The sequence below is a fragment of the Ailuropoda melanoleuca genome, chromosome 7 (assembly GCF_002007445.2).
Source record: "Ailuropoda melanoleuca isolate Jingjing chromosome 7, ASM200744v2, whole genome shotgun sequence".
Taxonomy (NCBI): Eukaryota; Metazoa; Chordata; class Mammalia; order Carnivora; family Ursidae; genus Ailuropoda; species Ailuropoda melanoleuca.
Genome location: NC_048224.1, coordinates 73,616,573 through 73,643,001, shown reverse-complemented (window position 1 = coordinate 73,643,001; position 26,429 = coordinate 73,616,573). Strand labels below are relative to the sequence as shown.

The following is a 26,429-nucleotide window of genomic DNA, read 5'->3' as shown; positions in this document are numbered from 1 at the left end:
CTTTAGAAGCAAAACATTGAGAATAGCAGGACACCCTGAGGCCTGAACTAGCATTGTCCTCATCTTATGAGTGAGGCTTTGGAGCCCAGTAAAATGACCTGGACATCACCTTTTCGGGTATTTGTAGAAAAGCCAGCGCCCTTCCTCCCTCTTCCCTGCAGGAATCAGTTAATTTCTGATTATAAGCCTGCCTCATGTTACTGACTAAAAAATACCTTAAAATTCTTCAATTTTCATATTTCACTTCCTCATAATATCTACCTTTTAAAAGTGCATGCAGATTCTAATGCTTTTCCACGGTATGTAAATCTCTTTAACGTGGGGTTCCTGGCGGTTTGACCTTAATCTTTACAAGTTCTTTTCCTCCAACACAGTGGCTGTAATACTTCGACTCTTTAAATCATTTGATTGTTGATTGCAGCCAGGTCATCATTTCATTGATAAAATCAGGAAAGATTAACATAAAATCCTAGAACGCTAGTTTCCAACTCCAAAAGAATGTCAGCCAAACTGAATAGATGATTTCAAGTGACTTGAATTCAGGAAAACTATGAGTTATAATGGCACCAGCTGTGGCATAGTTTAAAATTTGTGTTACGGTGGTTGTGATGGTGGCGATTCTGAAACTGAAAAATGGAAACTATCAAGAAATAGGAATATGGTACAGCCCCTGATCTGCGAGGGAAACTGAAAAGGGGGTGGAAACTCCGTGAGCGGGGGCCATGGGGGCCATCGGGGCCAGGCTGTCAGGTTTAGGCGAGGGAGGGAGGAAAAGCTCGCTGGGGGAAGGAGTGGGGCGCTAGACTGTCCGGGAGAGCAGGGGAGGGAGGGGAAGGGAGGGGAGCGGCGGAGCGCCCAGCCGAGGGGAAGGAGGGAGGGAAAGTGGGAAAGGAGTAGAGGAGTAGACGGAGCGCAGAGGTTAACCTTGTTCGGCTCCGGGGCGGGCGGCGCATCCCGGCCCGCGCACGCCGAGCAGCCCCAGCGCGGGACGGCGGCGGACCCATGTCGCGCCCGCGGCGGGTCCCGGGACCCCAGCGGGCGTCCCGCTCCGGGCGTCTCGAGTCTCCGGGAGTCTGAGCTGCGGGCCACGCGGGAGTGGCGGTGGCGAGCCCGCTGGTCGTTATGAGGACGGATCTAAAATGACCAGCAAACGGAAACCCTTCCCGACGCAGCTCAGGCGGTCCATCAGTGAGCAGTTGCGGGATTCCACGGCCAGAGCCTGGGATCTGCTGTGGAAAAACGTCCGGGAGCGACGGCTGGCAGGTCGGTGCCCGCGGGACTCCGGGGCCGCGGGGCAGGAAGAGGCGCCGGCGGCGTGGTCCGTCCGGCCCACCGCCCGCCGCCGCTTTGGGTTCCCCGGCACAGGCTTTTCGGAGCCAGGGGTTGGGCCGAGCCGGCCGTGCTCACCCCTCCCGGCCCGGCCTGAGCGCCCGCGCTGCCCCGTGGGTGTGGGTTCCGCCCCGCGCGCGCGCTGACAGCCCGGCGAGACGCTACACGCGGGGCCGAGAGCGGCCGCCGGGCTTACCTGGCGAGTCTTCCTTCGGGCGGCCGCTGCGCCAGGCTGGCCCCTGCTCCTCCGCCTTCCACCCAGGGAATGAATGAGTGCTCAGCGCAAGGGGCCCTCCACGAGGGCTGCGTCTCTTCCAACGTCGCCTTTTCCACGCGGGGCACCTCCACTGCGTGCCGGGGGTGGAGGCGAGGGGGAGGGGTACAAAGCAAGGGAGGATATCCAAAGTTCTGGGAGACGAGATGTTTGGGGGGCAGAGGGGCAGGACTTGGGGAAAGACAGGTGGACAACTGTTGGTGCAAGTAGATGGCTGCCCACAATCCCTGTCCTGCTATGAATCGTGCTCTCCTCACTTTGGGATTACAAAAGAGGGGCCTCCTTTTTGGAATCTATTGCCCTGAATTAGAGGAAGAGAAGAGGTGATTATTCTGAGCTAAGGGGTCCTTAAGAATACTTGCTTGGGTCAGAACGCCAGCCTCCTCCTTAGCACCTCCCCCAGCCTTCCCACGCTGTGACCTTACTTATGTGCTTGCTCCGTGGAACCATCTCCTTGTAGGGCCACGGATGCAGTGAGTGGTCTGAGTCTTCTCAGAGCCCTCATTCAGAGCTGTAGGTCGGGTTAGTCACCGCATCATACCTGCCCCAATAAGGGAAAGCCGCCCTACGCACAGTTCCAGAGCAGTGTAGGATTTAGGATCACTTTTCCCAAGTGCTGGCTGCTAGAAGATGTTTCAGGGGTTGGGGGAAGTGTGGTTGGGAGGGTCCCTGGGCTGACCACCAGCCCAGTCTCTGGACCTTGTTGCCTCCCGTCTCTCCAGCAATATCTCCTGAGTTGGTCAGTGACCACAAGGATGGAAGAGAGTTCTAGAGAAGAAGGTATGAAGTCTGGACAGAGGGAAGGGATGCCAAGGGTGAAAATGGGAGATTTTAACTTCTCTGGGCTCCTCCCCTTTTCCTTAAAGTAGAACTGTAGAACTAGTTTGCTGGATGTTCTGCCCCCACAGTCATGCAGCCACCTCTCCCCATCAGCCTGAGGGCATTCCCAAGTGGGTGCCCAGTGTCTGTATCTCTCCTTGATCGTTGGGTCTTTATCAAGCTAACTGGTCTAAATCAGAAGTAGGGATTACAGATGATTTCAACACTCAGTGTTCTCAGGATAAAATGTTCATCCCATGGTTCTTGTCCAACAGAGTGGCCCCGTTTAGTAAGCACCCAAGAAATAAACAGACTTTTCAATCTGGAACCAGAAATAAGTTGTGGTAACCAGGTTTGACTTTTGATTTTTAAAGACCTGTGTGTGCATTGCAGACCTCGATTAATAACAATTAGTAACTTTCCCTGTTATCGTGCTAAATTGTATAATCTACATGATGGATGGTGTTAGAGAAATTTTTGTGGTCTAGTAAATGTTTGTTGCTTCATAACTTCAGAATGCTCACTGCAAATGTCTCTTTCATAGCTTCTGTTATTTAAGTTTGTTAAGTTTGTTAAATCAATGGATCTTCAGGAAACAAGTCTTTCCAGGAGGGCTGCCAAGGCTGTGCCGGGTTTTTATAGAAGCTGAGGCCAAAGATGACTGCAGCCCTGTCTTTTTCAAAAAGAGATCTGGGAAGGAAGAGAATGAAATGTAAAGACTTAAAACCATGAAGGCTGTCCAGGAAAGTCATCTGTTCACGTGAATTTTAGACATTGCAGTTCAGTTAAGGTGGTGGAGAGAAAAAGTTTTGATTCTGGGAAATAAACCATAGGTAGAAATTTTAAGATCACAAGTATATAGAAATTAAGGCTAGAAGTGCCTTCAGAAGGGTAAGTATGAGTTCTCCAGAGTAGTGTAATTATTTTTTTTAAATAGTGGTATGAGGTTTTAAAATGTTTAATCAGAATATTAATATCTGCTTACCCATAATCTGCTTACCACTCTGCTAACAGTGGATGCCAGGGGGTTATTCAACTAGCACCAAACAATCCTCTGTGAAGCAGACTTCAACTTCTGCTTCTGGAAGCAAGCTGGGATGCTTGCCACAAAACCAAGCCAACTCCATGAAGGAGCTTTTAGATGCAAATTGATTTTCTTGGGTTTTCTTGCTAAGGTAGCTAAAATATGGAACTTTGGCCATGAGACACTGAAATACTTAAGTTATTAATGTTGGCATCAATTCTAGGTGAAAATGTTCTTCATTTGTAAAAGTGTTCTTTATATGGTTCTTTTCACAATATCCGAATAACCAACTATGTGAACGTACCCCAGAGAGTATCCACCCTGCCAACACATGATACTGGCCTTTTTTTTTTTTTTTTTAAGGTTTTGTTTTGGTTTTTTTCCCCCTCTATCAGATAAAAGTTGTGTGCTGGAATTTCTTTAATCTCCCTAAAATTTTCTTCTTATTACCTTTAGTCAATAGGACAGCGTTCAGAGTGCTTTATAACAAACTCGTATTTACTGTCTAGAGCATTCTGAAAGTATTTGAGTCTCCCTTTTACTCCTTTACACCCGAAGGAAGGAAATCCTTATTCTAACTCACTCTTACTTCTCTTCATGAAAGGCTGTCTTGTCAATGAGACAGAAAGACAAAAAATAGAACGTTACTGAAGCCTGTAGATTTCTGTGCTGTGGGGCCATATTTAGGAAGGAAGGGATTATACATAATCAGAAAAAGAATTTCAACACAGGTAATGAAACCAATAGAAGGACAAAATGTGAATGGTGTTCAAATATGTCCATTTTATTACAAAATTAAAAAAGGGTTAAGTTAAAGAAGTATTGATATTGGGAGCTTGTCCCAGGCCTCCGATTCTGTAGTAGCTGCCAGATTTTCGTCAGATTGCGGCATTTTTGCCAATGCACACTTCTCAATTTCCCAAGACCCTAAACCCCATAGGGGTCAACAAGAGTTTTTCTCATCTGTTATCTCAATATTGATTATTCTAATAATGGTGGTGATTGTTACTTATTCCCAAGATGACAAAGTTAGTGTTCAAGGCAGGATTCTAATGCAGGTTGTCAGAAGTCAAAGGCCATCTCTGCCCATTTTATCTGACACCAAACTTTATGGAGACACATGGACCTCAAATCCTTTCTCCAAGGCTGTTTAGTTTAAAAAAGAATAACAAAGATAATTGGAAAAATTGCTCTCTCTCTCTCTTTTTTTTTTTTAAACTCTTGGAGTGACAAAGATAACCCTATACCTAAAATTATTGTCCCATAGTCATCTTGTTGGGCTGGTTAGTGTATGAGTTTATGGAGATTTGAAACAGCCATACCTCTAGCTTGTCTGGGGGCCCCGATGTGGTGTGCCTTGCCCACGACAAACACTATAAGAAGGCAAGAGCTGCAAGAATGAGATGCTGACATAAAGCCTAATGTAGGTTTCTTCAAGGTAGGTGAGTGACAGGTTCTTTTGGCTTCCCCAGATCTCTAATCAGCCTCCACTGGTGACAATTCTTAACTTTTATAGCATTGTTAAGTTCTGTAGGCAGTAGCATACCCTTCAGCTTTTAGTGTTTGTAAGCAGCTTGAACTAGTTTTCAAATGTTAAGGTCTGAGAAGATCCAAATGAGTTTTCTAAAGCTTTCTGCTCCTTTATTTTAAAACCCCATTCTATTTTAATGGAAATGTAATCCATATGTTTGATTCCTTTATACTTACACAACAATGTTTAGGTAGCTTGTGAACTAATTGATGTCCAAGCCTTTTGATCTCTTTTATAGTCTCATTTTAAATCATTTCTTTTAAGACACAGGAAGTTCTATTGCTGCCAAGAATAAACTAACTTAAAACACCGAAAAGTTTGAGTTTCGATTAGAAACGCTAATTCCACCAAATTTCAGTGAGTTCTTGTCATGTTAAAACAGGTTCATTCATTCTCAGAGTCAACAGTAGCAACCTGTGATGTGATGTAAACAGGAGATTGGGACTTTAAGGCAGAGTGGGATCAAGAATGGAACATGGGCCATAAAAAAGTTCCTTGTTAAAATCTAAATGTGCTCCGTGATATCAAAAATACAGGATGATACTAGCTGATCCTTTTCATGTGTTTTATATCAGAGTCCTTCCTTTTTATTATCACTTGGCATCCTACTCTGCCAGGTGTTTCTGTTTTTTTTTTTTTTCAACATCTCTTGAAAGGAGAATACATTTAGATGTGATTTGTATTAATAGTGACAAAAAAAATCTAAGTACACAGTTAAGGTCAGAGAGAAGGAAAGCATATCACTTACATCAGGGCTCTTAACCTTAGCTACCCATAGAATCATCTGGAGTCGTTCACGAATATTGGTGCCCTGGCTGCCCCTTAGAGATTCTGATTTAGTTTAGATAAGGCCTGGGGATCAGCATTTTTTTCAAGCTCCATTGATGGTTCCACTGAGTAGCCTAGCCGAGAGCCACTGACTTATATTAACTACTCGCCCAAGTCTGTGTCTAGCACAAGGTCATACTCTTGGCCCCTAGGGGAAGGTTTGCTTAAGTGGAGTTGGAGTGAGCTTGCTATGTTACAGGGGAACAAAAGGTCTGGGCCTTGTTGCTAGGGCAAGAAATTTGGATTTCGTTCTGCATATGATAAGGAAGCAAAGGATTTTAAGCAGAAGAGTGGCAGGGCCCTGTTATATTGCCACCAGAGTGGTCTAGGTGAGAGATGAACAGTGACAGGGACTCGGGTGGTAGTGATGGAGAGAAAGGGACAGATTTGGAGTATGTCTTAAAAGGAGAGAGATTGATGTGCTGGAGGTGAGGGAGGGATCAAGAACTCCTGGCTTTAGGGTCTCCTGTGTGGCTCAGTCAGTTAAGCGTCTGAGTTCAGTTCAGGTCATGATCTCCGCGTCCTGGGATCGAGCCCCCAGTTGAGCCCGGCATGGAGCCAAGCATCAGGCTCCACGCTCAGTGGGGAGTCTGCAAGTCTGCTTCTCCCTCTCCCTTTGCCCCTCCCCCCACTCATGCTCATTCTCTGTCTCTCTCAAATAAAAAAATAAAATCTTAAAGAAAAAAAAAAAAAGAACTCCTGGGTTTGTAGTGCCGTAGGCGGAGGGGGGGAACCACTGGCAGATTTGCATGTTACAGCTGCAAACGGAAGATTTTTTAGTTTTTTGGTTTTTTGGCATAAGACAGATGAGGAGTAAGGAGTTCTCCTTGAGCCAGACGAGGAGTAAGGAGTTCTCCTTGAGCCAGACTAGACCAAAAATGCCTCTTAGACATCCAAAAGTAAAAGTCAAAGAGCTGGAGACACAAGTACATGTTCGGAAGAAAAGTCAAAGCCAGATAAATCCAGAAGTGATTGGCATGTAACCACTATAGAATAAAGCCTTAGGACTAGATGGGGTTACTCAGGAAAAAAGTATAAATAAGAGGAGGGGCCAAGGACAGAATCCTAGGAGAGCCTTTATTTAGAGCACATTATTTGGGGGCCCCTGGGTGGCTCCATTGATTAAGTGTCTGCCTTCTGCTCAGGTCATGATCCCAGGATCCTGGGATGGAGCCCCGCATTGGGCTTTCTGCTCAGCGGGGAGTCTGCTTCTCCCTCTTCTTCTGCCGCTCCACCAGCTTGTGTTCTCTCTCTCTCCCTCTCTGTCAAATAAATAAATAAAATCTTAAAAAAAAAAATAGAGCACACTATTTGGATGTGAACTCTCTCTCTATATATACACACCTGTGCTAAATTTCTGGGGAATTAGAAAAAGCAACACTTTTTCTAAATTCAGCATTCTCATAGCCGTAGTATAGTAGTGCTGTATTGAATAATCTTTCATGACAGATTTATTTGGTTCCAGAACTGTTGATGAATGAAAAAATAAAGTTAAAAATATATCTCGCTAATAAAATACACCTTTTTTTTGAAATTTAGAAATGGCATTGCAAAGTAAAAATTGAAAATTTCAAATACTTTTGAAGGAAAAACTGCTCAAGTTTGCCCTCATATACAAAAAATAAAAATATGGTTAATAAATAAAAATGGTCTTAGCAGGAATACTTCTATGGTTATTATAACTTGTGCCCCCTCCATAATGAGGTAAAAGCTTTATATTGGAAAGATGACTTCTCTAGTGTCATGATCTCCAGAAACAGTCTAATCAAACAAAGCTTAGTTTGTAAGAAAAGTTCTGTGTATTGAAGTTTCCAGGATCGCATCTATTTACTGACCTTAATCAGTTATGGTTTGTCCATAATAAAGTTGACCGAAGGGAAATTTCCCAGAGAAAAATAGATAATGTCTTAAATTTTTGCATTTGTAAGGAGAGTAACTTAAACTTGGCCTAACCTAGCTGTAGCATGCTGGCTAACCCTTCAAAGTAACACAATTTCCTCCCAGAGTTGGAGCAAGGAAATGATCGTGTTCATTAATTGCTGGTGATTGCTCTGAGTAAGACTCACAAACCCCACTAGTTGGCTGGAATTCCTTCTAGAAGACCATGTGGTACAATTTTTGTGACTCAACAACTTGATCATTTAGACATGGAGCACATATCTAATGAAATTAATTGATACACGTTTGTTGTGTCTTTTATATCTTGTGTTGAACAAAACAACTTATGAAGAAAAATTTGCTAAAAGACCTTGTAGTTTACTGGGAGTTTATCCAACAGTATATTTCTATTCTGTTCTTTTGCAAGTTTAGTGGTGTTGCAAAAGGAAAACAAAAGTGGTTTGAAAAGTGTTACAACATTCCCGGACTTTTTTCAGAATCCTTGAATGTTTCGTCCTAAAACAGTCGAGTTGAAGGACAAACATTTTTTGTCATGTTTGCAGTTAGTCAATAAGTATTTATTGAGCCATGAAATAGCATCCTTGTCAAAGCTTGTTGGGTCTGTGGTGCAGGATATTAATTTAGTACTGTGGTTTTATCCTGGCAAAGCACACAAATTTTATTATGCTGCTCGAATCACTTAACTCATCTATTTAACCAGAAATAGAGCAAGCTTCTAGAAATTGCAAAAGGACAGTATAGAATGTGCCATGACTGCACAATACTGTATTTGCAAATCTGCTATGTCAAGCCATTTTATACTCTCAGACTATTTCCTTAGTAACGTTTTCATTCAAAATGACATTTTCAGATTCTTATGGTTCTGTCATTTTGTGTAATACAGTGTATTTTACCTATATTTCATCATGGCAGACTGTGTTTGGTGAATACTTTTCTTTCTCCTTCCTATATAGGAAATTAAATGAGTACAAGAGGTAATTGTTGTACAACCCCATGAAAACTAATACATTTACTAGCAATGACATTAAGTCAGAAAGTTTTATCAGATACCTCTTCTTCTCTTTCCATCAGATAAAATGGAAATATTTCCAGGTTCCTTGAAGGATCTTTGAAAACATTTTCTATTGAAATGTGATATTTATCACTAGAATGATGTCCTAAAAGTACAAATATTTAACAGTGTAAGTTGCACTAATGTACCGCTGCATGGGGATGTAGGCGTTGTCACAGTGACGTCATAAGGAAGGCAAGGCACTGTTTCCTTCCTTTGCCTGACAGTGAGTTGCATTCATCCCAGAACTCTTCGAAGATATTTATTTATTTATGTATTTATTTATCAGAGAGAGAAGGAGAGAGCATAAGCAGGGGGAGCAGCAGGCAGAGGGAGAAGCAGGCTCCCTGCTGAGCAAGGAGCCCGATGCAGGACTCAATCCCAAGACCCTGGGATCATGAGCTGAGCTGAAGGCAGACGCTTGACTGACTGAGCCAGCCAGGCATCCCCATCCCAGAACTCTTCAAAAACAATGATAGATTGCACCTTTCTTAGACATGAGGAGTTGTCCCTGTGGTCTTGGAAATAAATTACATCTTTATTTTATAAAGGTTTTTCTTTTTAAAGATTTTATTTATTTATGTGGCAGAGATAGAGACAGCGAGAGAGGGAACACAAGCAGGGGGAGTGGGAGAGGAAGAAGCAGGCTCATAGCGGAAGAGCCTGATGTGGGGGCTCGATCCCATAACGCAGGGATCACGCCCTGAGCCGAAGGCAGACGCTTAACCGCTGTGCCACCCAGGCGCCCCTACATCTTTATTTTAGTCCCCAAAAAAGACTTCGTAAGCAATAGACAGAAAAGACGAATAGTCGTTAAAGTTTATAAAACAAAACTTGCACGAATTTCAATAGAGGCTGTTTTATTCTTTCTGGAAAGAAAGAAGAGAGGCTTTGTGCTGAATGTTTGACTTTTGTTCTTAAATCTAAATCAAAGCAATAATGACAAATGAAAAGGAGCACTCTTACTCCTTTGGCGTAGCGGTAGAAGAGGGACTGAAGCTCTCTGACACGTCCGTGGGTATAGAATCACAGCTGTGTGGTGGTGATCAGTATCTGAAATTAGCATCACCTCATTGTAATGTTGGTGTACAGATTTGCCACGGCGATGGCTAAAGAATTAGGAGCACAGATCACCCAGTGTCATAAATGAGCGTCATTTTACTTCTGGTGCATAATAGTAGTGGAGGGCACAGTTTCTGGTATTTGGGCATGATGGGGCATTATTGGCATGGCATCACGACCTAGTGGGTTAAGGGCAGCTACTGGAGCCCAAGACTACGTGGGTTTGAATCCTGCCTCCACCGCTTAAACAGTGGATCTTTGGGAAAAATAAGTAATCTCCATGTTCCTTCGTTTCCTCATCTTTAAAAAGGAGGAGAAGCATAGTACTTACCTCACAGGGTTGTTATGAGGATTAAATGAGTTAACATTTTCAAAGTATTTAGCATAGTGTCTGGCCCCTCATAAACATTGTATGAGAATTTATATAGATATATACACGCACACCCCGACCGACCCCCGCACAGTCAAAATTCCAGGTATAACTTTGGATTCCCCCCAAAACTTGCCTACTAATAGCCTACTGTTGACCAGGCTAATAACGTAAACAGTCAATTAACACATATGCCGTGTGTTTTATATTTTATATACTGTATTCTTACAATAATGTAAGATAGAGAAAAGAAAATGTTATATAGAATATCATAAGGAAGAGAAAATACATTTGCAGTGCTGCGCTGTATTTTTGGGAAAAAATCCACGTGCACAGTGGACCTGAACAGTTCGAACCTGTGTGATTCAAGGGTCAACTGTATGTGTACATGCAAGTGAAGAGTAGACTAGCAGAGACGCATTTCCTGGTAAAGGAGATGCTTTTAACCCCAGCCCTAAGCCTCTCACCCCCTTCACACCTGGATTCATCAGCCCGTTCCCATATCTAATGAACCCATTCTAGATCCCATCCATGCTCAGGGATTTCCAAGTGCTAAGACTTTAGCCTTCCTCTCTTTGCCCTGACTGAGCTTAAAAAAATAAAAAAAATTAAAAAATCAAATACTACATATGTTGTTAGCATGGCTGACAGCATCTTGTGTAATCCATTACTGTTATAGCAGGAATCATTCGTTATCCTAACATTTTGTCTTTCTGAGAGATCATCAGTTAAGGTTTGTTCATCAAAATCCCCATTGGCTTTAGGGCTGTGCACCCATGAATTCATTCCCATGTCCTTGGCCTAAATGGAATTTGATGGAGACCTAATTAAAATGAGAGAAGTTAGACTAGATAATCTCTAAGGACCCATTTAGCTTTAAAGATCAATGAGTCTGTAAAACTAGACCATGCATCTAAAGGAAACTTAATGCCCTAAGTCTTTGAGTTCCCTTTCTGTGTTAGATTTCATAGGATGTTCTGAGAGGAGGGGGGCAGAAGCCAGGAAGCACACCCCAGGATGTCTGCTTACACAGCGTCCATCAACAGCAACAACTTCTAACTGGTACTTTGCGTCATTGGAGCTACCCCTGCCAGAACTGGCGATGGGACCAGGAGGGTGGCCCCTGGGAGGCCTGGGCCCGCAAACACCTGCAGAACCTCAGCTGTCCCGGCACCACGCTCAGGCAGGCCCCTGCTCAAAAGGCCTCTGTCTTTGGTTTAATGCTCTTCTGTTGCAATTTTGAAATTATTAACAATCGCTGAATGGAGGGCCCCCAGTTTCATCCTGCACTGTGCCTGGCAAATGACGTAGCTGGCCCTGTATTCCAGGAAAGTCGGGCTCCTGTAGAATCATGCCTTGATTTGTGAGTTCACCTTCATCGGTGGTTTGGTGGTGTTTAAGTAGGAGAAAAGGGATGCATAAAATCATAGGACAGTAGATTTGGAAGAGGCCTTGGAAAGCCTTCCTTTTAGCATCTACAAATCTCTAATCCACGTGCTCTATGCCCCTCACTCTTGGGGAAGGTGATCTCTCGGGAGAAAGTGTGTTTGTTTTAGTTTATTGCTTATTGATTCTGACAGCATCATTATGAAATAAGGCAATAACATTACCCCTGGTGTTTACACAGTTACAATGATTATATTTTAGTTATTACATACATTGAAGGAAATATTTTAATTGGTTTTTTTAAGGTAATGCCGTGCTCAGGTGGAATAGGAAATTGGGACAAATTATACAACTCTTGGTAATCCAGATTTTCAGATCCAGGGCTTGTTTTGAAAACTTCTTAATTAAGCTTTTTCTTAATTAAAAATTTATTTGCAATACCCATAATGGATTAATTCATTAACCACTGCTATTAAAACCATTAAGGCTATTTCCTGTGTAGGCTCATCTAGGGATACTTACTCAGAAAAGGAAATTAGGAGAGGTAGTAATAAAGCCTATCATTTATCACCAGGAATTTTCAGCCCATACCTACTAACATTTTGTTTTGTCATTATGTCCATCTGTCTCTGTGAAAAACACTGAAATTGACTAGAATTTGTCTCATGATGGTGCACGGTTAAATCCTTTGCTAATGGAAGCTATACATACAACTCCCCATTTAATGATGTTTTTTTAAAAAGGACACTTTCCCTTGTTTGAAATTAATTTATTAATGAAATTAATAAGTTTATTAATGAAATTAAGTTTATGTAATGCAAAGTATTTCTGGGCAATTGACTAAAAAGGATGAATTTTCATTTGCTCTTACGCTTCTTCAAACAAGAATGTATTTGTGTAGTTCTGAGTAGTAAATAAGCGGGCAGATAATGTCTCTCATCAGTGGATTCAAGGCCATGTTGTAGGAAAGGAGACCTGCCTGACCGCAGGTCCTTGTTCTGAGGTGGGCACACAAGGAGAAGCAAGTGCCAGTGGCTTGGTAAGCTCATTCTGTCTGTTTAGCTCTAAACATATGAGAAGTGTGGGATATACAAACAGCTTTATCAAAGAGACCGAACAAGCTTGACTTTCCAGATAAAAAAATCTATAGGAGTAAATTAAACCTTACTAGCACAGTCATCAGAATTCAGAAATTCATGCTATAACACTCTGGACAAGGTCTCCTGTATCAAAACTTGAATCTAATGATTTATGCAAGTGTCCGTATTTGCACCTAAGCCACAACCTCCTCCAGGGAAAAGGTAGTGTCTTATACACTGTGGATAGTCCTGTTGCCTTAACATAGTAGCTGGGACATGGAACGTGCATGGTGGAGGTCTGCTGAATGAATGAATTTATGATAATTATAATATTAACAGCAAACCTGCGCTGGACCTTCATGCATTTTCTCATTTGATGCCCAGGGATCAGGGTAAGGACTACCAGCGTCCCTGTTAGCACACACAGCAGCTTGCTGTGATTTAGAAAAGAGCTTCTTCTCTGGGCTCATGAATTAGAAAAAGGTGCCCCCTCTGAGATAATGCAGCCCCGAGGGCATGCAGCTACCTGAGTGTACCTGGGCTGAATTTCAGCCTGCCTGGCCCCCCTTGGCTGTTTGCTGCATGCAAGGCACAGCCCATGCAGTTGTACACGGTGGCCCAGCGTGCTAACATTATCCCCAGCTTATGCAAGAGGAAACTAAGGCCTGGAGAGGTTAAGTGACTTTTTCCCTGAAGACTCGAGGAATCACAGTGTAGCACTTAGGAAGGGGTCACTGTTCAGGGGTGTCATCGTGACAATATGGAACCATTTTCAGGTTTCCACAGGTGTTGCCTCAAGGTGACCACGGGGTGTATTAGATGGGAGCTGACCATGGCATCCCGCATCCCAGGGTCCCCATGATAATCAAGGTGATGGTTAAGGATGATCCTGAATATTTGTGTAACACTTTATAGTGAAGTGTTTTTCCATTAAGGTAATATAACAGTGGCTTAAAAATCATTAGGTTCTTGCAAGAGTCCTCTGAGAAAGGCAGGATAGGTGCTGTGATCTCTACTACATAAACAAGGCGAACGAGGATAAGAAAAATCATGTGACTGCGCAAGGTCCCATGGCCAGTGAGGGCCAGAGGGGGATTGGGATCCAGGCTCCTACACCTGGGCTCAGTCTTCTGGTCACTTTCCTATTGCCCAGTGTGAGCTTTGCTGTGTAAAACATCAGTTGCTGTTAATGAAACCCATGGCTCCCATACCTGACTGCACACCAGAACCACTGGAAAAACTTTGAAAATACAGACCCCTGGACGCCTCACCAGATCCACTGAATCAAAATCATCCCTGGAGGGAAGCAGTATAATGTACTTTTGTGTATGTGTGGTGGGGGTGGGGAAGAGGGTTGGTCCTGCAGTATACATTTTTAACAAGCCTCCTAGGTGATTTTTGTTGTTGTTTGTTTACAGCCTGTCCTCTCACCAGTGACTGGAAATGGCTCTAAACTCTCATGGTTATTTCAGCCTCCGTGCCTTGTGCTATTCCGTGTCTTCTAGTCTAACACTTTTCTCTCTCTTCTACCTTAGATCTTAGCCATTTTCAAGGGCTGGGTCAATTCTTTCATGATTTTGTTGCTAGCGCCATTCTGGCTATGCCCATTCCCACCTCCAGAGGCTCCCCCCACCTTCCAGATCGAAGTGCGTGGAGGGGAGTAAGAGGGTAGGACCCCCGCGAGGGCCTGCTACATGTCAGGCCCCTGAGTCACTGTCTTCCCACATGTCATCATGCGAACCATCACAGCAGATGCTGAGGTCATGATTATCATCCCCAATTTAAACAGGGCGTAAGTGAAGAAACTCGGCAGAGGCCAGCACAGCCAGGAGCACACATAGTCTCATTTGGCTGTAAGTTTCTGCCTTTCTGTTCACTCTGCTGCATGTTTCAGTCTTCAGAAACCAGAAAGATTTCTTTTGTACTATAATTGAGAAACTTTGTCTTACATTTAAAAAAAATCTTTTACCTCTTACTGCATAATCCACATAGTAAAATAACCTAATTGTTGAAGAAATGAAAGAATGAGTGCCTTTTCTTCTTTTGTGAAATCACTTCCTAGCAAGCTTCAGAAAGTTGAACTGATATTGATTGAGACATGATGTTTACTTATTCAAGCTCTTTAATATTATGAGGAAATTCCAGCCAACCTTCTACCCTCTTCTTTCTTTTAACTCAAAAAATCATGAAACATTAGAGCAGATGGAAGCCTTGTAGACTATCTTGTCCAGGACGTTCAATCATTTTAGGAGAGTCGGTTGAACTTCAGAGAGATTCAGTTAATTCAGTTCCAGGTTATGTGTCTCATTGGTGATAATTTTGAGATTACAGTCCAACTCCATGTCATACCAAGTGTCTTTGGGGATTATAGGTGAATTCATACTTGGCCATCCATTCGTAAGCAAGATGCCTATTTTCAAAATTAGAGTACAAATTTCTTGAGGGAAATATTACACCTTGCCCTCAAGAGCGAAGTTTTTCCCATGAGATGTGTTTTTAAGTGTTTCTTGGGGCAGCCTGCCTCGCTGCCTCACTGACTGAGGGATATTAAAGAAATAAAATCACTCCTTCCTAAACTTCGATTTCACCTCTGGTGGCCCCACGATAACCTTTCCCCGTCCTCTAGCCCCCATCCGAGGGGCAACTGGAAATTTTATGACTAAAGGAAACTGACACTTCTGTTGTCACGAGTTGGGTGAGGAAAATGGAGAAAGCATAGTTGAAATTTAAATAACGATTTTTCCTCTATTTAAGATGGAAATGTTCCCTTTTGGTCATTTTTTTAAATTACAGAGCTAGAGAAAAAAAAATGAGTTTCTTTTAATGCCCCAAATTATATGATTCTTTTTTTCCACAGTGACTCCAAGTTCTCATTCACTTAACTTATTCAACAAATATTTATTAAGTACCTACCATGCCAAACACTTTCCCAGCTCCTGGGGATTCAGTAGTAAGCAAAAGACAAAATCAGCAACCTCATTGAGCTTCCATTTGAGTGGGGGAGACAGATCATCCTGAACAAATATATAATATGTGTTACGAATAACACAGTGTGAAGAAAAACAAATGCGCTGCAGAAAGAAAGGGAGTGCTATTTTGCATCCAATGGTCAGAGAAGATCTCTCTGGGGAGGAGGAAATTGGAGCAGAGACATTCAAACATCTAGGGCAAAGAGTGTTCTAGGCGGAAGGAGTAGGATGTGGCTCAGCCCTGAAGCAGGAGCACATGGGTGTGTTAAGGAAAGGTAAGAATGCCGGTGGGGCTTGGGGGACAGTGATTGAGTGGAAGAATGGTGGGAAAAGGGGTTGACAGATAGCCAGGTCCTCTGAAGACTTACGTCCTGGAAGGGAGTCCTGATATGATCTTGGGTATAATTTGCTATGTCCAGTTATTTGGTTTATGATGTAAAACTTGAAAAGAAAAGGCAATGGAGACCAAGAGTGGAAACAAGAGGTCTCCCAGAAATATCAAATTTAGTTAATATCTCAGTTATTAAAAAAAATACTTAGTTGCTAGTCACATAGGGACCCATTGCTTAATTAAAAGGAAGGGGAGAATAACCTCTGGCCCTCCATTTTTTTTTTTAACAAGAATGGAAGGAATTAGTTAGATTCATTCATTCATTCGTTCAGAAACATTTATTTAATGAATATTATATTTCAGATGCTCTGCTCTGCTATGCCCCAAGCATAAAAAGGTGAAAAGGCCACTAAGTCTTCCTCTCAAGGACTTGGAGGCAAATGCGGCAGCAGCGGAATACACAAGATGTAGAGGTAAAGCAGAGGACGGGTGATGAACTTGGCCTGGCTTCGCCGAGCAAAGGAGACGACCCTGGAGTGGGGCTTTAAAGGAGAGAAATTCCAGTCTAAGGAAGGGAAAAGGCAAGCACATGCAAAGAAACAGAGAGGCATGAAGCTGCATGAATAATTTTTAGAAGTTGATTGATGGGACCTTGGGTCAAGAAGGAGAGCAGGTGAAGAAAACTGGAGAGGTGGGAAGAAGCCAGATAAGTCTGGGTTTCATCCACGACCTGCAGTGCTGTCTCAGATCATCTGTAAATCCTTTTCTAGCTCTAGGACTTTATCATCACATGAATCCATTTTCCTTTTCCCATTAGTGTTTGAGGTAAGCATCACCAGCCCCTGTTTATTTTTATATTTATCTTTTTAAAGTGACCTTGCTCAACAACTTTAGAAAATAACCATGAGAGCCTTTCTTCTCGCAAATGTGTTGCGAAGAACCAGAGGTCTTCTGTGACTTTTAATGATGACTTGAGTTAAATTAGTAGAACCTGCAGGAGCTCCTGTGAATTCCCAGTTTCCTGCCTTGCTTCTCAGTGCTTTTTCACTCCACATCTTGGTACAAGTGCTTGGATCCACATTTAAAGTTAAAACGAGTGTCTGATATGCCTGTGGTATATAACGGAGACTTGGTGGTCTACGATTTTCACAGTGAAACTAATATGACTTCTTGATCAATTTTTCAGAGGACTTTTGGGCAATAGTTACTTTAGAAGGACCCTCTTGAAAAGGAGATCTGAAAAGGCTGTATTTACTCATTTATAAGCATTTACTGATGACCTGCTTTAGGCGAGATTGCATACCACGTACCGGGGACCCAAAAATGAATAAGATAAAATTCTTTCTTTCAAGGCACTTACAACAGTTAACGAATTCTTATAATTCTTATAAGAAATCTTATAATTCTCTGACTTTACTATATACACAGAATGGTTTTATGTCAATGATTTAAAAGACTTTATAAAATTTCATTAAAAATAGTTGAGTTCTTTGATTTTGCATAAGCTCAGCCTCTCCTGGAAGGCTGAAATTATTTATCTAACACACTGACTAGAGGCAAGGAGGAGGGGGAGAAAAAAGCCAGAAGAAAAGTATGAATTCATGATGCACAAGTTGAGAATCTCTAGTGAACAGCCGCATTGTAACACTCACCCTTTTTGTTCACATGGCGCTGCTCTCTGGAATCCTCAGATATCCATGGTTGCCCGAGGGCTCGTCAGATGTCACCAGGGCAACAACAAAGTAACACACATGAAGCAGCCCCTCTGTGGCACTCTTTATGAAAAGCATTGAATTAAATTATTGCATAACAAATCATCTGCATATGAAAGGCGGTGAACTGTTTGAGAACCCAACTGGAAACAATGCTGAATTTGATCCCTACCACCACTGATAACTTACTGGTCCTGTTAGAAATCTTGTTGTGACCAGAGGCCCCTTTATGGAATGCGGGAAATATTAATACTGTACTTATGACCTCCAGGGGATTGTGAGCTAAATTAGGGAGATTGTTGAGGTGGTCATAGACAAACTCCCTTTACCCCGTTCCTCTCCCCCTTTCTTGGTCAAGCTTTCAAAAAGATGAAGGCATATCCCACTTTGGATGAAACTGTTGCTCCTCCACCGAGGAGATTCTAGCAAAACAGATAACAGCTACCTTGATTGAGTCTTACCATGTGCCAGACACTGTGCTAAGCACTTCACGTGCATAATTTTTATTTCATCCTAATGACGTGTATGTAGGGTCAGTATTATTAAAGTCCTCATTTTATAATGGAGACATTTAGACTCGAAAATGTGGTGATTCTTGGCCCAGGTTCTCAAGGCTAAGGAATATCCTGAAACAAAGAATTAGGACCAGGTAATCTGTCTCAGGAGCCCTCAAATCTCTGTACATATTAGTTTAGAGGAAACTGTATATCACATCACATCCTTTATCACCATTATTCCTGGCTACTGCTTAATCTAGGTAGAAATCTTTATAGTAGGAAAAACAATTTCTACAGACTACGTATATTAATTCAAGAAAGCCTGTGGAGAGACAGTGTATGAGAAATAAACGTGATGTTTTCGCCAGGTTAACCCAAAATAAGACAGATTTTTTTTATAATAATATTTTTTATTATGTTATGTTAGTCACCATACAGTACATCCCTGGTTTTTGATGTAAAGTTCGATGATTCATTAGTTGCATATAACACCCAGTGCACCATGCAATATGTTCCCTCCTTACTACCCATCACCAGCCTATCCCATTCTCCCACCCCCCTCCCCTCTGAAGCCCTCAGTTTGTTTTTCAGAGTCCATAGTCTCTCATGCTTCATTCCCCCTTCTGATTAACCCCCCTTTCTTTATCCCTTTATTCTCCTACCGATCTTCCTAGTTCTTATGTTCCATAGATGAGAGAAATCATATGATAATTGTCTTTCTCTGCTTGACTTATTTCACTTAGCATTATCTCCTCCAGTGCCATCCATGTTGCAGCAAATGTTGAGAATTCGTTCTTTCTGATAGCTGAGTAATATTCCATTGTATATATGGACCACAGCTTCTTAATCCAGTCATCTGTTGAAGGGCATCTCGGCTCCTTCCATGATTTGGCTATTGTGGACAATGCAGCTATGAACATTGGGGTGCATATGGCCCTTCTCTTTACTACGTCTGTATCTTTGGGGTAAACACCCAGTAGTGCAATGGCTGGGTCATAGGGTAGTTCAATTTTTAACTTTTTAAGGGACCTCCACACTGTTTTCCAGAGTGGCTGTACCAACTTGCATTCCCACCAACAATGTAGGAGGGATCCCCTTTCTCCACATCCTCTCCAACAATTGTTGTTTCTTGCCTTGTCTATCTTTGCCATTCTAACTGGCGTAAGGTGGTATCTCAGTGTGGTTTTGATTTGAATTTCCCTGATGGCTAATGATTTTGAACATTTTTTCATGTGTCTGTTAGCCATTTGTATGTCTTCATTGGAAAAGTGTCTGTTCATATCTTCTGCCCATTTTATGATTTGTTTATTTGTTTCTCGTGTATTGAGTTTGAGAAGTTCTTTGTAGATCTTGGATACCAGTCTTTTATCTGTAGTGTCATTTGCAAATATCTTCTCCCATTCCGTGGGCTGCCTCTTAGTTTTTTTGACTGTTTCCTTGGCTGTGCAGAAGCTTTTTATCTTGATGAAGTCCCACAAGTTCATTTTATCTTTTGTTTCTCTTGCCTTTGGAGATGTGTCATGAAAAAAGTTGCTGTGGCCGACGTCGTAGAGATTGCTGCCTATGCTCTCCTCTAGGATTTTGATGGATTCCTGTCTCACATTGAGGTCTTTCATCCATTTAGAGTTTATCTTTGTGTATGGTGTGAGAGAGTGGTCAAGTTTCATTATTTTGCATGTAGCTGCAAAATAAGACAGATTTTGGAAAATGTCCAAATGATGCTGCCACTAGTGGCCCACCCCCTTTACCCCATAAAGCTTGAAGCTGTTCTTGGGAATTGCCAGCTTATGAACCACATCAGAAGAAAATGAGTCTCACTTCTGTTTGGTTGGATTTCTCTGTTGGGTCCCCAAAGATCACCAGTCACTTGCTTTTCACCAGAATTGTCCGTGAAAGACTTAACTATTTTAAAGAACAAGTCCATTCTCAACAGTGTAAGAAGTTGGCACGACTAACATGTATTTGAAAGGATAGATTCCCCCCCTTTTAAATTTTATTTATTTATTTATAATTATAAAAATAGCATGTTGATTATAAAACTAACATGTTGATTATAAAACTAACATGCTGATTATAAAAAGCACCCAAAGATAATCACTACATACTTCTAAAGTGTTTGAAAATATTTCAAGCAAGCCAGCCAGCATTTTTAAAAATAAATGTGATCTCCCGCGAGAGTTCTCTTAATGGAGACAGCAGATACATGGCTTTTATAGGTATTTTTAAAATGGTAACATTGCTTTATAATCACATAACTAATGTGCTGTTCTAAGATTGAAGCACGATTTGTGGATAAATATACGATTATTTCTTAGCTGCACCATTTTTTTCAAGAAAAATTATAATAGCTATAACTTTTTGAGTGTGAACCATGATCCAGGCACGTAAGTTATTGTATTTAATATTTAAAACAGGCCTAACAAGTCATCATTATAGTCCTTTTTCGTGTGATACAACTAAATCTCCTGGAGGCTTAGGAATTGAGCAGAGTCTCATGGTTGAGACAGTCTTCCTTGTTTCACCCTTGAAACATCCATAGAAGAGAAGCACAGTTATTTCTGCCTGGGGGGAGAATCAACATACAAATTAAGTTATTAACATCACCATTCGGGTGTTAATGTACCACTGGAACTGAGGTGAGACACATTCTTCAAATACTAAGAGGACCTGTATGAAAGCATCTAGACAAAGTCATTTAATTGTCTCTCAACTTTTAGTACAGAAGAATCATCTGAGAGGCTTTTCAGTATATCTAAAGTAGGATCCACTAGTTAGAATGTCAGGTTAAACAGAAAGGGTCCAGGAACTTGCATTTTTAAGATGTTTTCTAGAGAATTGGGAAGCTATCGATCTGGAGACTGTCTTCAAAAACCACCACTTTATTACATGGCAGATGCTCTCAACATGGTTTCCTTTCCTTTCCCTAAATATCTGAGTACACACAGGAAGAACACCAAAGACAATAGTTGAAAACAAGAGCCCAGGTCATAGGGTATTGTGTCTGGCTTACATTGGGTTATCGGAATACACCAAAATGACATTTCATTTCCAATTTGCTCTCTTACCTTGATGGCCTCTGTAGAACTTAGTGTACAAAAGTGTGTTTGAGTGGGTGAAGAAAGTTCTCACAGAAGCCCTGGTTTGACAGATCTCAGGATTCTCACGGCATAAGGAGCAGCTAAAGTAACGCCAGGTGGGGATGTGGGGGATTTCCTGTTTATTTGTTTTACCTATTTAAAATGATTTTATACATCCTGTGATTTTTACAGTTGTTGTGAAAGGAAGCTCTTATATTTAACTCTATTGAAATGTAGCATTTGTGTGTTTAGAGGAGTAGAAGATGGGGATAAATCTCCTTTGTGCTTTTCAGGAGTTAATGAATTATGTTCTTGCAACTTTGCTTGTCTGCTGTCTATACAAAGAGTTAGGCTTCGTAAGACTGACGATGAATTTCTAAGGTTCATAAATTATGTGTCAGACAGTTCAGGAGGTGGTGTATGCACTTTTTTTTTTTTTACCCTCTGGTTTCCTTCCTTCGGGCATACAACATTTGGACAGTTTAATCCAGCCCGTGGGGGGATGGGCAAGAGAAGGGATTACAATTAGAATTCTTGAAAGTACCTCACATAAAAAAGTTTTGTGAAGAAAAGGCATCAAAATCCTAGGTTATACCAAGACTTTATATTATTTTAATTTTCATTTTCTTTCCTCTCAATAAAATAATCAGGAGGTAGCTGTGGGCAGAACTGTCCGTTGATGACAGCAAGCAGAGTGTCTGGGAAAGGTTCTCATCCTGTTTTTTTTCTGGAGCTCCTGAGATCTGGCATGTCAGCCATTTTAGGGTTGGATGAAGGTGAGAGGTAAGAGTTAAGTTGAACCTTCCCTATTCAGCCTCAGTAGGAAGTCCTGCTGGTTGCTAAAAGCACAGTTGTGCTCATGATGTTTTCAGAGGATGACAAGTGGCAGATGATACTCAAGCAACCTAATGACAAGCTTTTGTAATGTGTAGGTTTGGAATCCTTTCCGTTTACTTTTTAAAAAGAGGGGGAAAATATGTATATGGGATACCATACACACTTTAGAGCTACAAGGAAGGAAAAAATTAGTGGCGTCAAAACAGATCCTGGACCAGTAGGAATGGAATTTATTGCATAGACTGGAGAAGCGGCACCCACTTTCAGAAGGGAGGGCTTTAGGGATAGACTCACCGTGGATATAGATCAGTATGTTATAGCCAGTCTGCACGTAGTTATTACCACCTTCAGCGTACTCAAAAGACACGTACAACCTTTTTATTTTTTTTATTTTTTTAAATGATTTATTTATTTGACAGAAATAGCATAAGAGAGCAGGGGGAGGGGCAGAGGGAGAGGCAAAGAGAGAATCCCAAGCAGATTCCCTGCTGAGCACAGAACCCAACACGGGGCTCAATCACAGGACCCTGAGACCATGACCTGAGCTGAAATCAAGTGTTGGACGCTCAACTGACTGAGCCACCCAGGCACCCGACACAACCTTTTTAGATGATCAAAATGGAGAGTTTAAAAAAAAAAAAAATTAGGTAATTCAAATATCTTAATCCGTCAAAAACATACAAATTACCAAATCACATGTAATATCTCTTCATTAACATTGAGTAAAAAATAGAAAACCATGAGGTCAGTGGGGGATAGGAAGGTGATGAAACACCAAATACCTCTTTTCCTGAATAATTTACATGATATTTTCAAGATGTTTTTATGGACAAGTTGTGGAGGATTTTTTTTAAAAAAGAGAAAAACAGTTTTGATGACTGCCTGGATTTTGAAACTTCAAACTTGAATTCCCTGTTTGACATCTCCCTTTGGTTCGGTGTTTGATATACCTGGCTAGTAAAGTTAGACATTTTCAGAATCTCTGTAGAATTTTTAATTCTCGATGAAATAAACCCGGTTTCTAAGTTAAATATCAGCCCTCACCCTTGGCATAAGGAGCTTTTGTTATGCAGGACTTGAGGAATGCCCCAGCTGGGGAGATGCCAGTTAATAGATTCAGACAGATGGATTTTGATGAAAGTCTGCACTGTTCACACCCCTTTAGCAAATGTTTTCAAATATTCTCAAGTAACACACTTAACTTGAAAACAAATATGGATTTGCTTACTTTAGAGTCAATAGTAATTATTATCATTAATAGTATATAAAAATATCTGTTCTGTTTGTGCATATTAGAGTGTTAAATTCATATGTCACATTATATCTCTAGACCTGTAGCTGCCTTGTACATACAGAGAAAACACACTTTGAATTTAAAACAGGTTTTGGCAGAAAATTATTTCAGCTGTTGTGAAATATAGCACTTTTTTTTTTTTTAATTTCCCTCCCCCATAAAGTCAGAGGGATCGTCAGCTGTGGAAATAGCCTTACGAAATTCCCAAGAGGAATGCGATTTTTTTTCCTCAGTGGAGACTGTGTAACCAGACCAAAAGGGAGTGACATTGGAATAAAAATCCAGCCCAAGGAGCAAGGGAGCATTTCTTATGGGAGTCATGTTATGGAGTCCAGTGCTCTCTTCTCAAGTGTGAGGTTCAGCTCTGGCCTTATGTGTTGCCAAAGCCCATTCGTTCCTGGCATTCACTTAATTGAAGGCCTGAGAACCAAGGTTAAAGTATAGGAAAATGGGAAAGCGGGAGGCTGGAGATGGTGCTTTGAAGTGGAAATGTATGCATTACTATATTGAGTGCTCTTTGGGGCAGGGTGCTTTGACAGGTTTGTGGAGGTAGCTGAAAAAGATCTCATCAAACTTGCAGCCCAGGGCTGTGGGTTGACCTTATATGGCAAATTGCACACTTAATTATTTAATTACAATGTGAAAAGTGCTATGTAGGAGAAGAAGGGGTGCTGCAGAAGTGTAGCAAGGGGACTGACAGCACCTGGAAGGTTGGAGAATGCTTCATCGAACAATAGCATTTGAGCTAAATTCCAGAGTCTAGTATCTAGTTGAAGTTCCTTAGAAGGAAGAATTAGAAAAGGGATTTAAGGCAGTGGGAACAGCATATGCGAAGGCTCAGAATCAGGAAAGCATTGGGTCAGACCAGGGTTCAGAAGACAACTGGTGTGGTTGGAGCAAAGAGAATCAGTGAGGGACAAGGGAGATGCCGGGACGGGGTGGGGGGGCGGGAGGGGGCATTTCTCATTATATCCTGTGGTACCCTCCATGGTGTTACCCATTTCTAGCTGAAAGAAAAAATATTAGTTCTTCAAATTTATTCTCTTATTTTGTTTCAGTTCTTGCCTGTGTTTCTATCTCCATCCTCCATCTCTAACTTTCTTAAAAAAAAAAAAAAGGTTTTTAGTCTGTGTTTCATAAGAAAACCATGCCACTGCTTATTCATAATGGCCTGGCAGTTTCAACTAATTTAATGTCTGCAGTGGCCTTGTATATCTTTCAAAAATGGACTATTAGTTCAAATTAGTAGAAACGTGAACTGTATTACATTGTCATAACATATATTGATTTAGCTTTTAAATATGTTAGTCTCTTCTTTTTAACTTCTGGAAGGCCTGATTTAGAAAGAGGAAGATAAATGAACTCTTCTGTACCAAAAGAGAAGGCTTTTAGATCCTATTTCTGAAGAGCTGAATAATGTTTCTGCAGCTTTTATATCACATCTGTGTGTACAACAGCTGTTAGATCATTCCTAAAACCTTCGCATTTGTTCAGGTTTTAAGACATTCAGCATTTTTACGTGCAGATGTAAGTTTCCAAGTTGTATTTGAAGAAAGCACGCCTTTCCAAGTTGCAAAATATATTTTCTGGTTCATTGGTTAGGAAAGGAAAATATAGATACATTTTTTAATGGACTTGTGGTGGTTTAACTTGTCAGCGAAACGATGTGGAGAAGAGCATAAACAAGAGAGGCTGGGCTCCTTTCACCTATGGGTCAAGGTTTTACCAATCGCGTTGTTCGGAAGACTTAGGTTACTAAGACTTTGGGCTGTTTCTTTGTGTGTTGTGTGCACTGTGAGGAAATATAAGCCATTCTTGTTGATTGTCACTTTCAGATTTGAAAAGTTATAGAAGTGAAGATATTAGATGCAATGCTGAGGAATAATGTAAAATTTGTAAATGAAATTGATTTCGAAGTGAGATATAGTGTTTGTAAGGCAGTTGCACACTTGCTAATCTCAACACTGTGATTAATGATCAGTGAGTTGATGGTATCTGCTGAACACCTACCTTCTTCAGAACATTCTTTCATGCACAGATCATAGCAGAATAAAAAAAAAAGAGGGAGAGAAAGAGAAAAACACAGTCTCTTCTTTATAATTAAGCAAAAGTTTAACCTGATGTACAAAATACATGCCTTTAATGATACTTGAAAAAAATTTCCCAGAGGTAACAAATTAATGCTTTAGAAAACTCAGTTTATAAATACTGAGAACATAGAGGAAAAGAATAATTCCTATCAGCAAGAGTCACTTGTAGAAAGCCTCTGGAAGGAGAGGCTTGGCTGGAGAGGAAGATAAGTAATAAGAACTGATGCTCATTCATCGTGACGTCTAGATAGTAGAGAGCCTTGGATATTGTCTGCTACTGTCTCCCAGTTGCGTGGCTTTAGGCCACATAGTTCACCACTTGAACTCAGTTTTCTCATCTGTAAAATGGGACTAATGATCGTGCGTGTGTTTGAATAAAATATGTTTAAGAGAATGGTGATGGCATAGAGTAAGTGCTTAAAATGGCAGTTTTTATTGTTTCTTATCTTTATGCATTAATAGAACTAATAGAAATCAGGGTTATTAGGTGTAGAGAATGCCATATACAGAAGTAGGGGAAGGAACAAACTTCTACTCCTGCCTAGAAGTATTCAGTTGGTTTAAACAATAGAAATGTTATTTCTAACAAATAAAATACATGAAATGTTTTACACACACAGTATTTAATGGTCTCCATAAATTGATTTATAAGTGTCCTTAAAAACCTAGAAATTTTTCCATGCATTCGAATTAGAAACATGACCCGTCCCTGACTAAACTCTAACAATAGGTTTGTGATGGAGGAAAGAGTGTGTGTTCACTCACATGAACCATGCGGGGTGTCACGTCTTTTACTGAAAATTTGCTAGTCCAGCTTTCCATCTAGGTCAGTACACATAGAAAGCTGATCTTTTGATCATTTCAAAAAATACCTATGGGTAGAAATGGGATTCCGAGAAACATACACGGAGTATACTGTAGAAGTATACTTTGGGAATTTCCAGGTTCTGAAAAAATTGTGTAAGTTGAG

At 41.2% G+C, this 26,429-nt stretch overlaps 1 protein-coding gene across 1 annotated transcript in view; it reads left to right on the top strand.

The window, feature by feature from the left end:
- The first annotated feature begins 878 nt into the window (after nucleotides 1-878).
- Nucleotides 879-26,429, top strand: part of STARD13 (StAR related lipid transfer domain containing 13) — a 227,009-nt gene continuing 201,458 nt past the window's right edge. Inside the window, exon 1 of the mRNA XM_011223638.3 lies at nucleotides 879-1,263. Within this exon, the coding sequence (XP_011221940.2) occupies nucleotides 1,140-1,263 (124 nt within the window). The 5' untranslated portion in view covers nucleotides 879-1,139. The remainder of the gene's footprint in view (nucleotides 1,264-26,429) is intronic.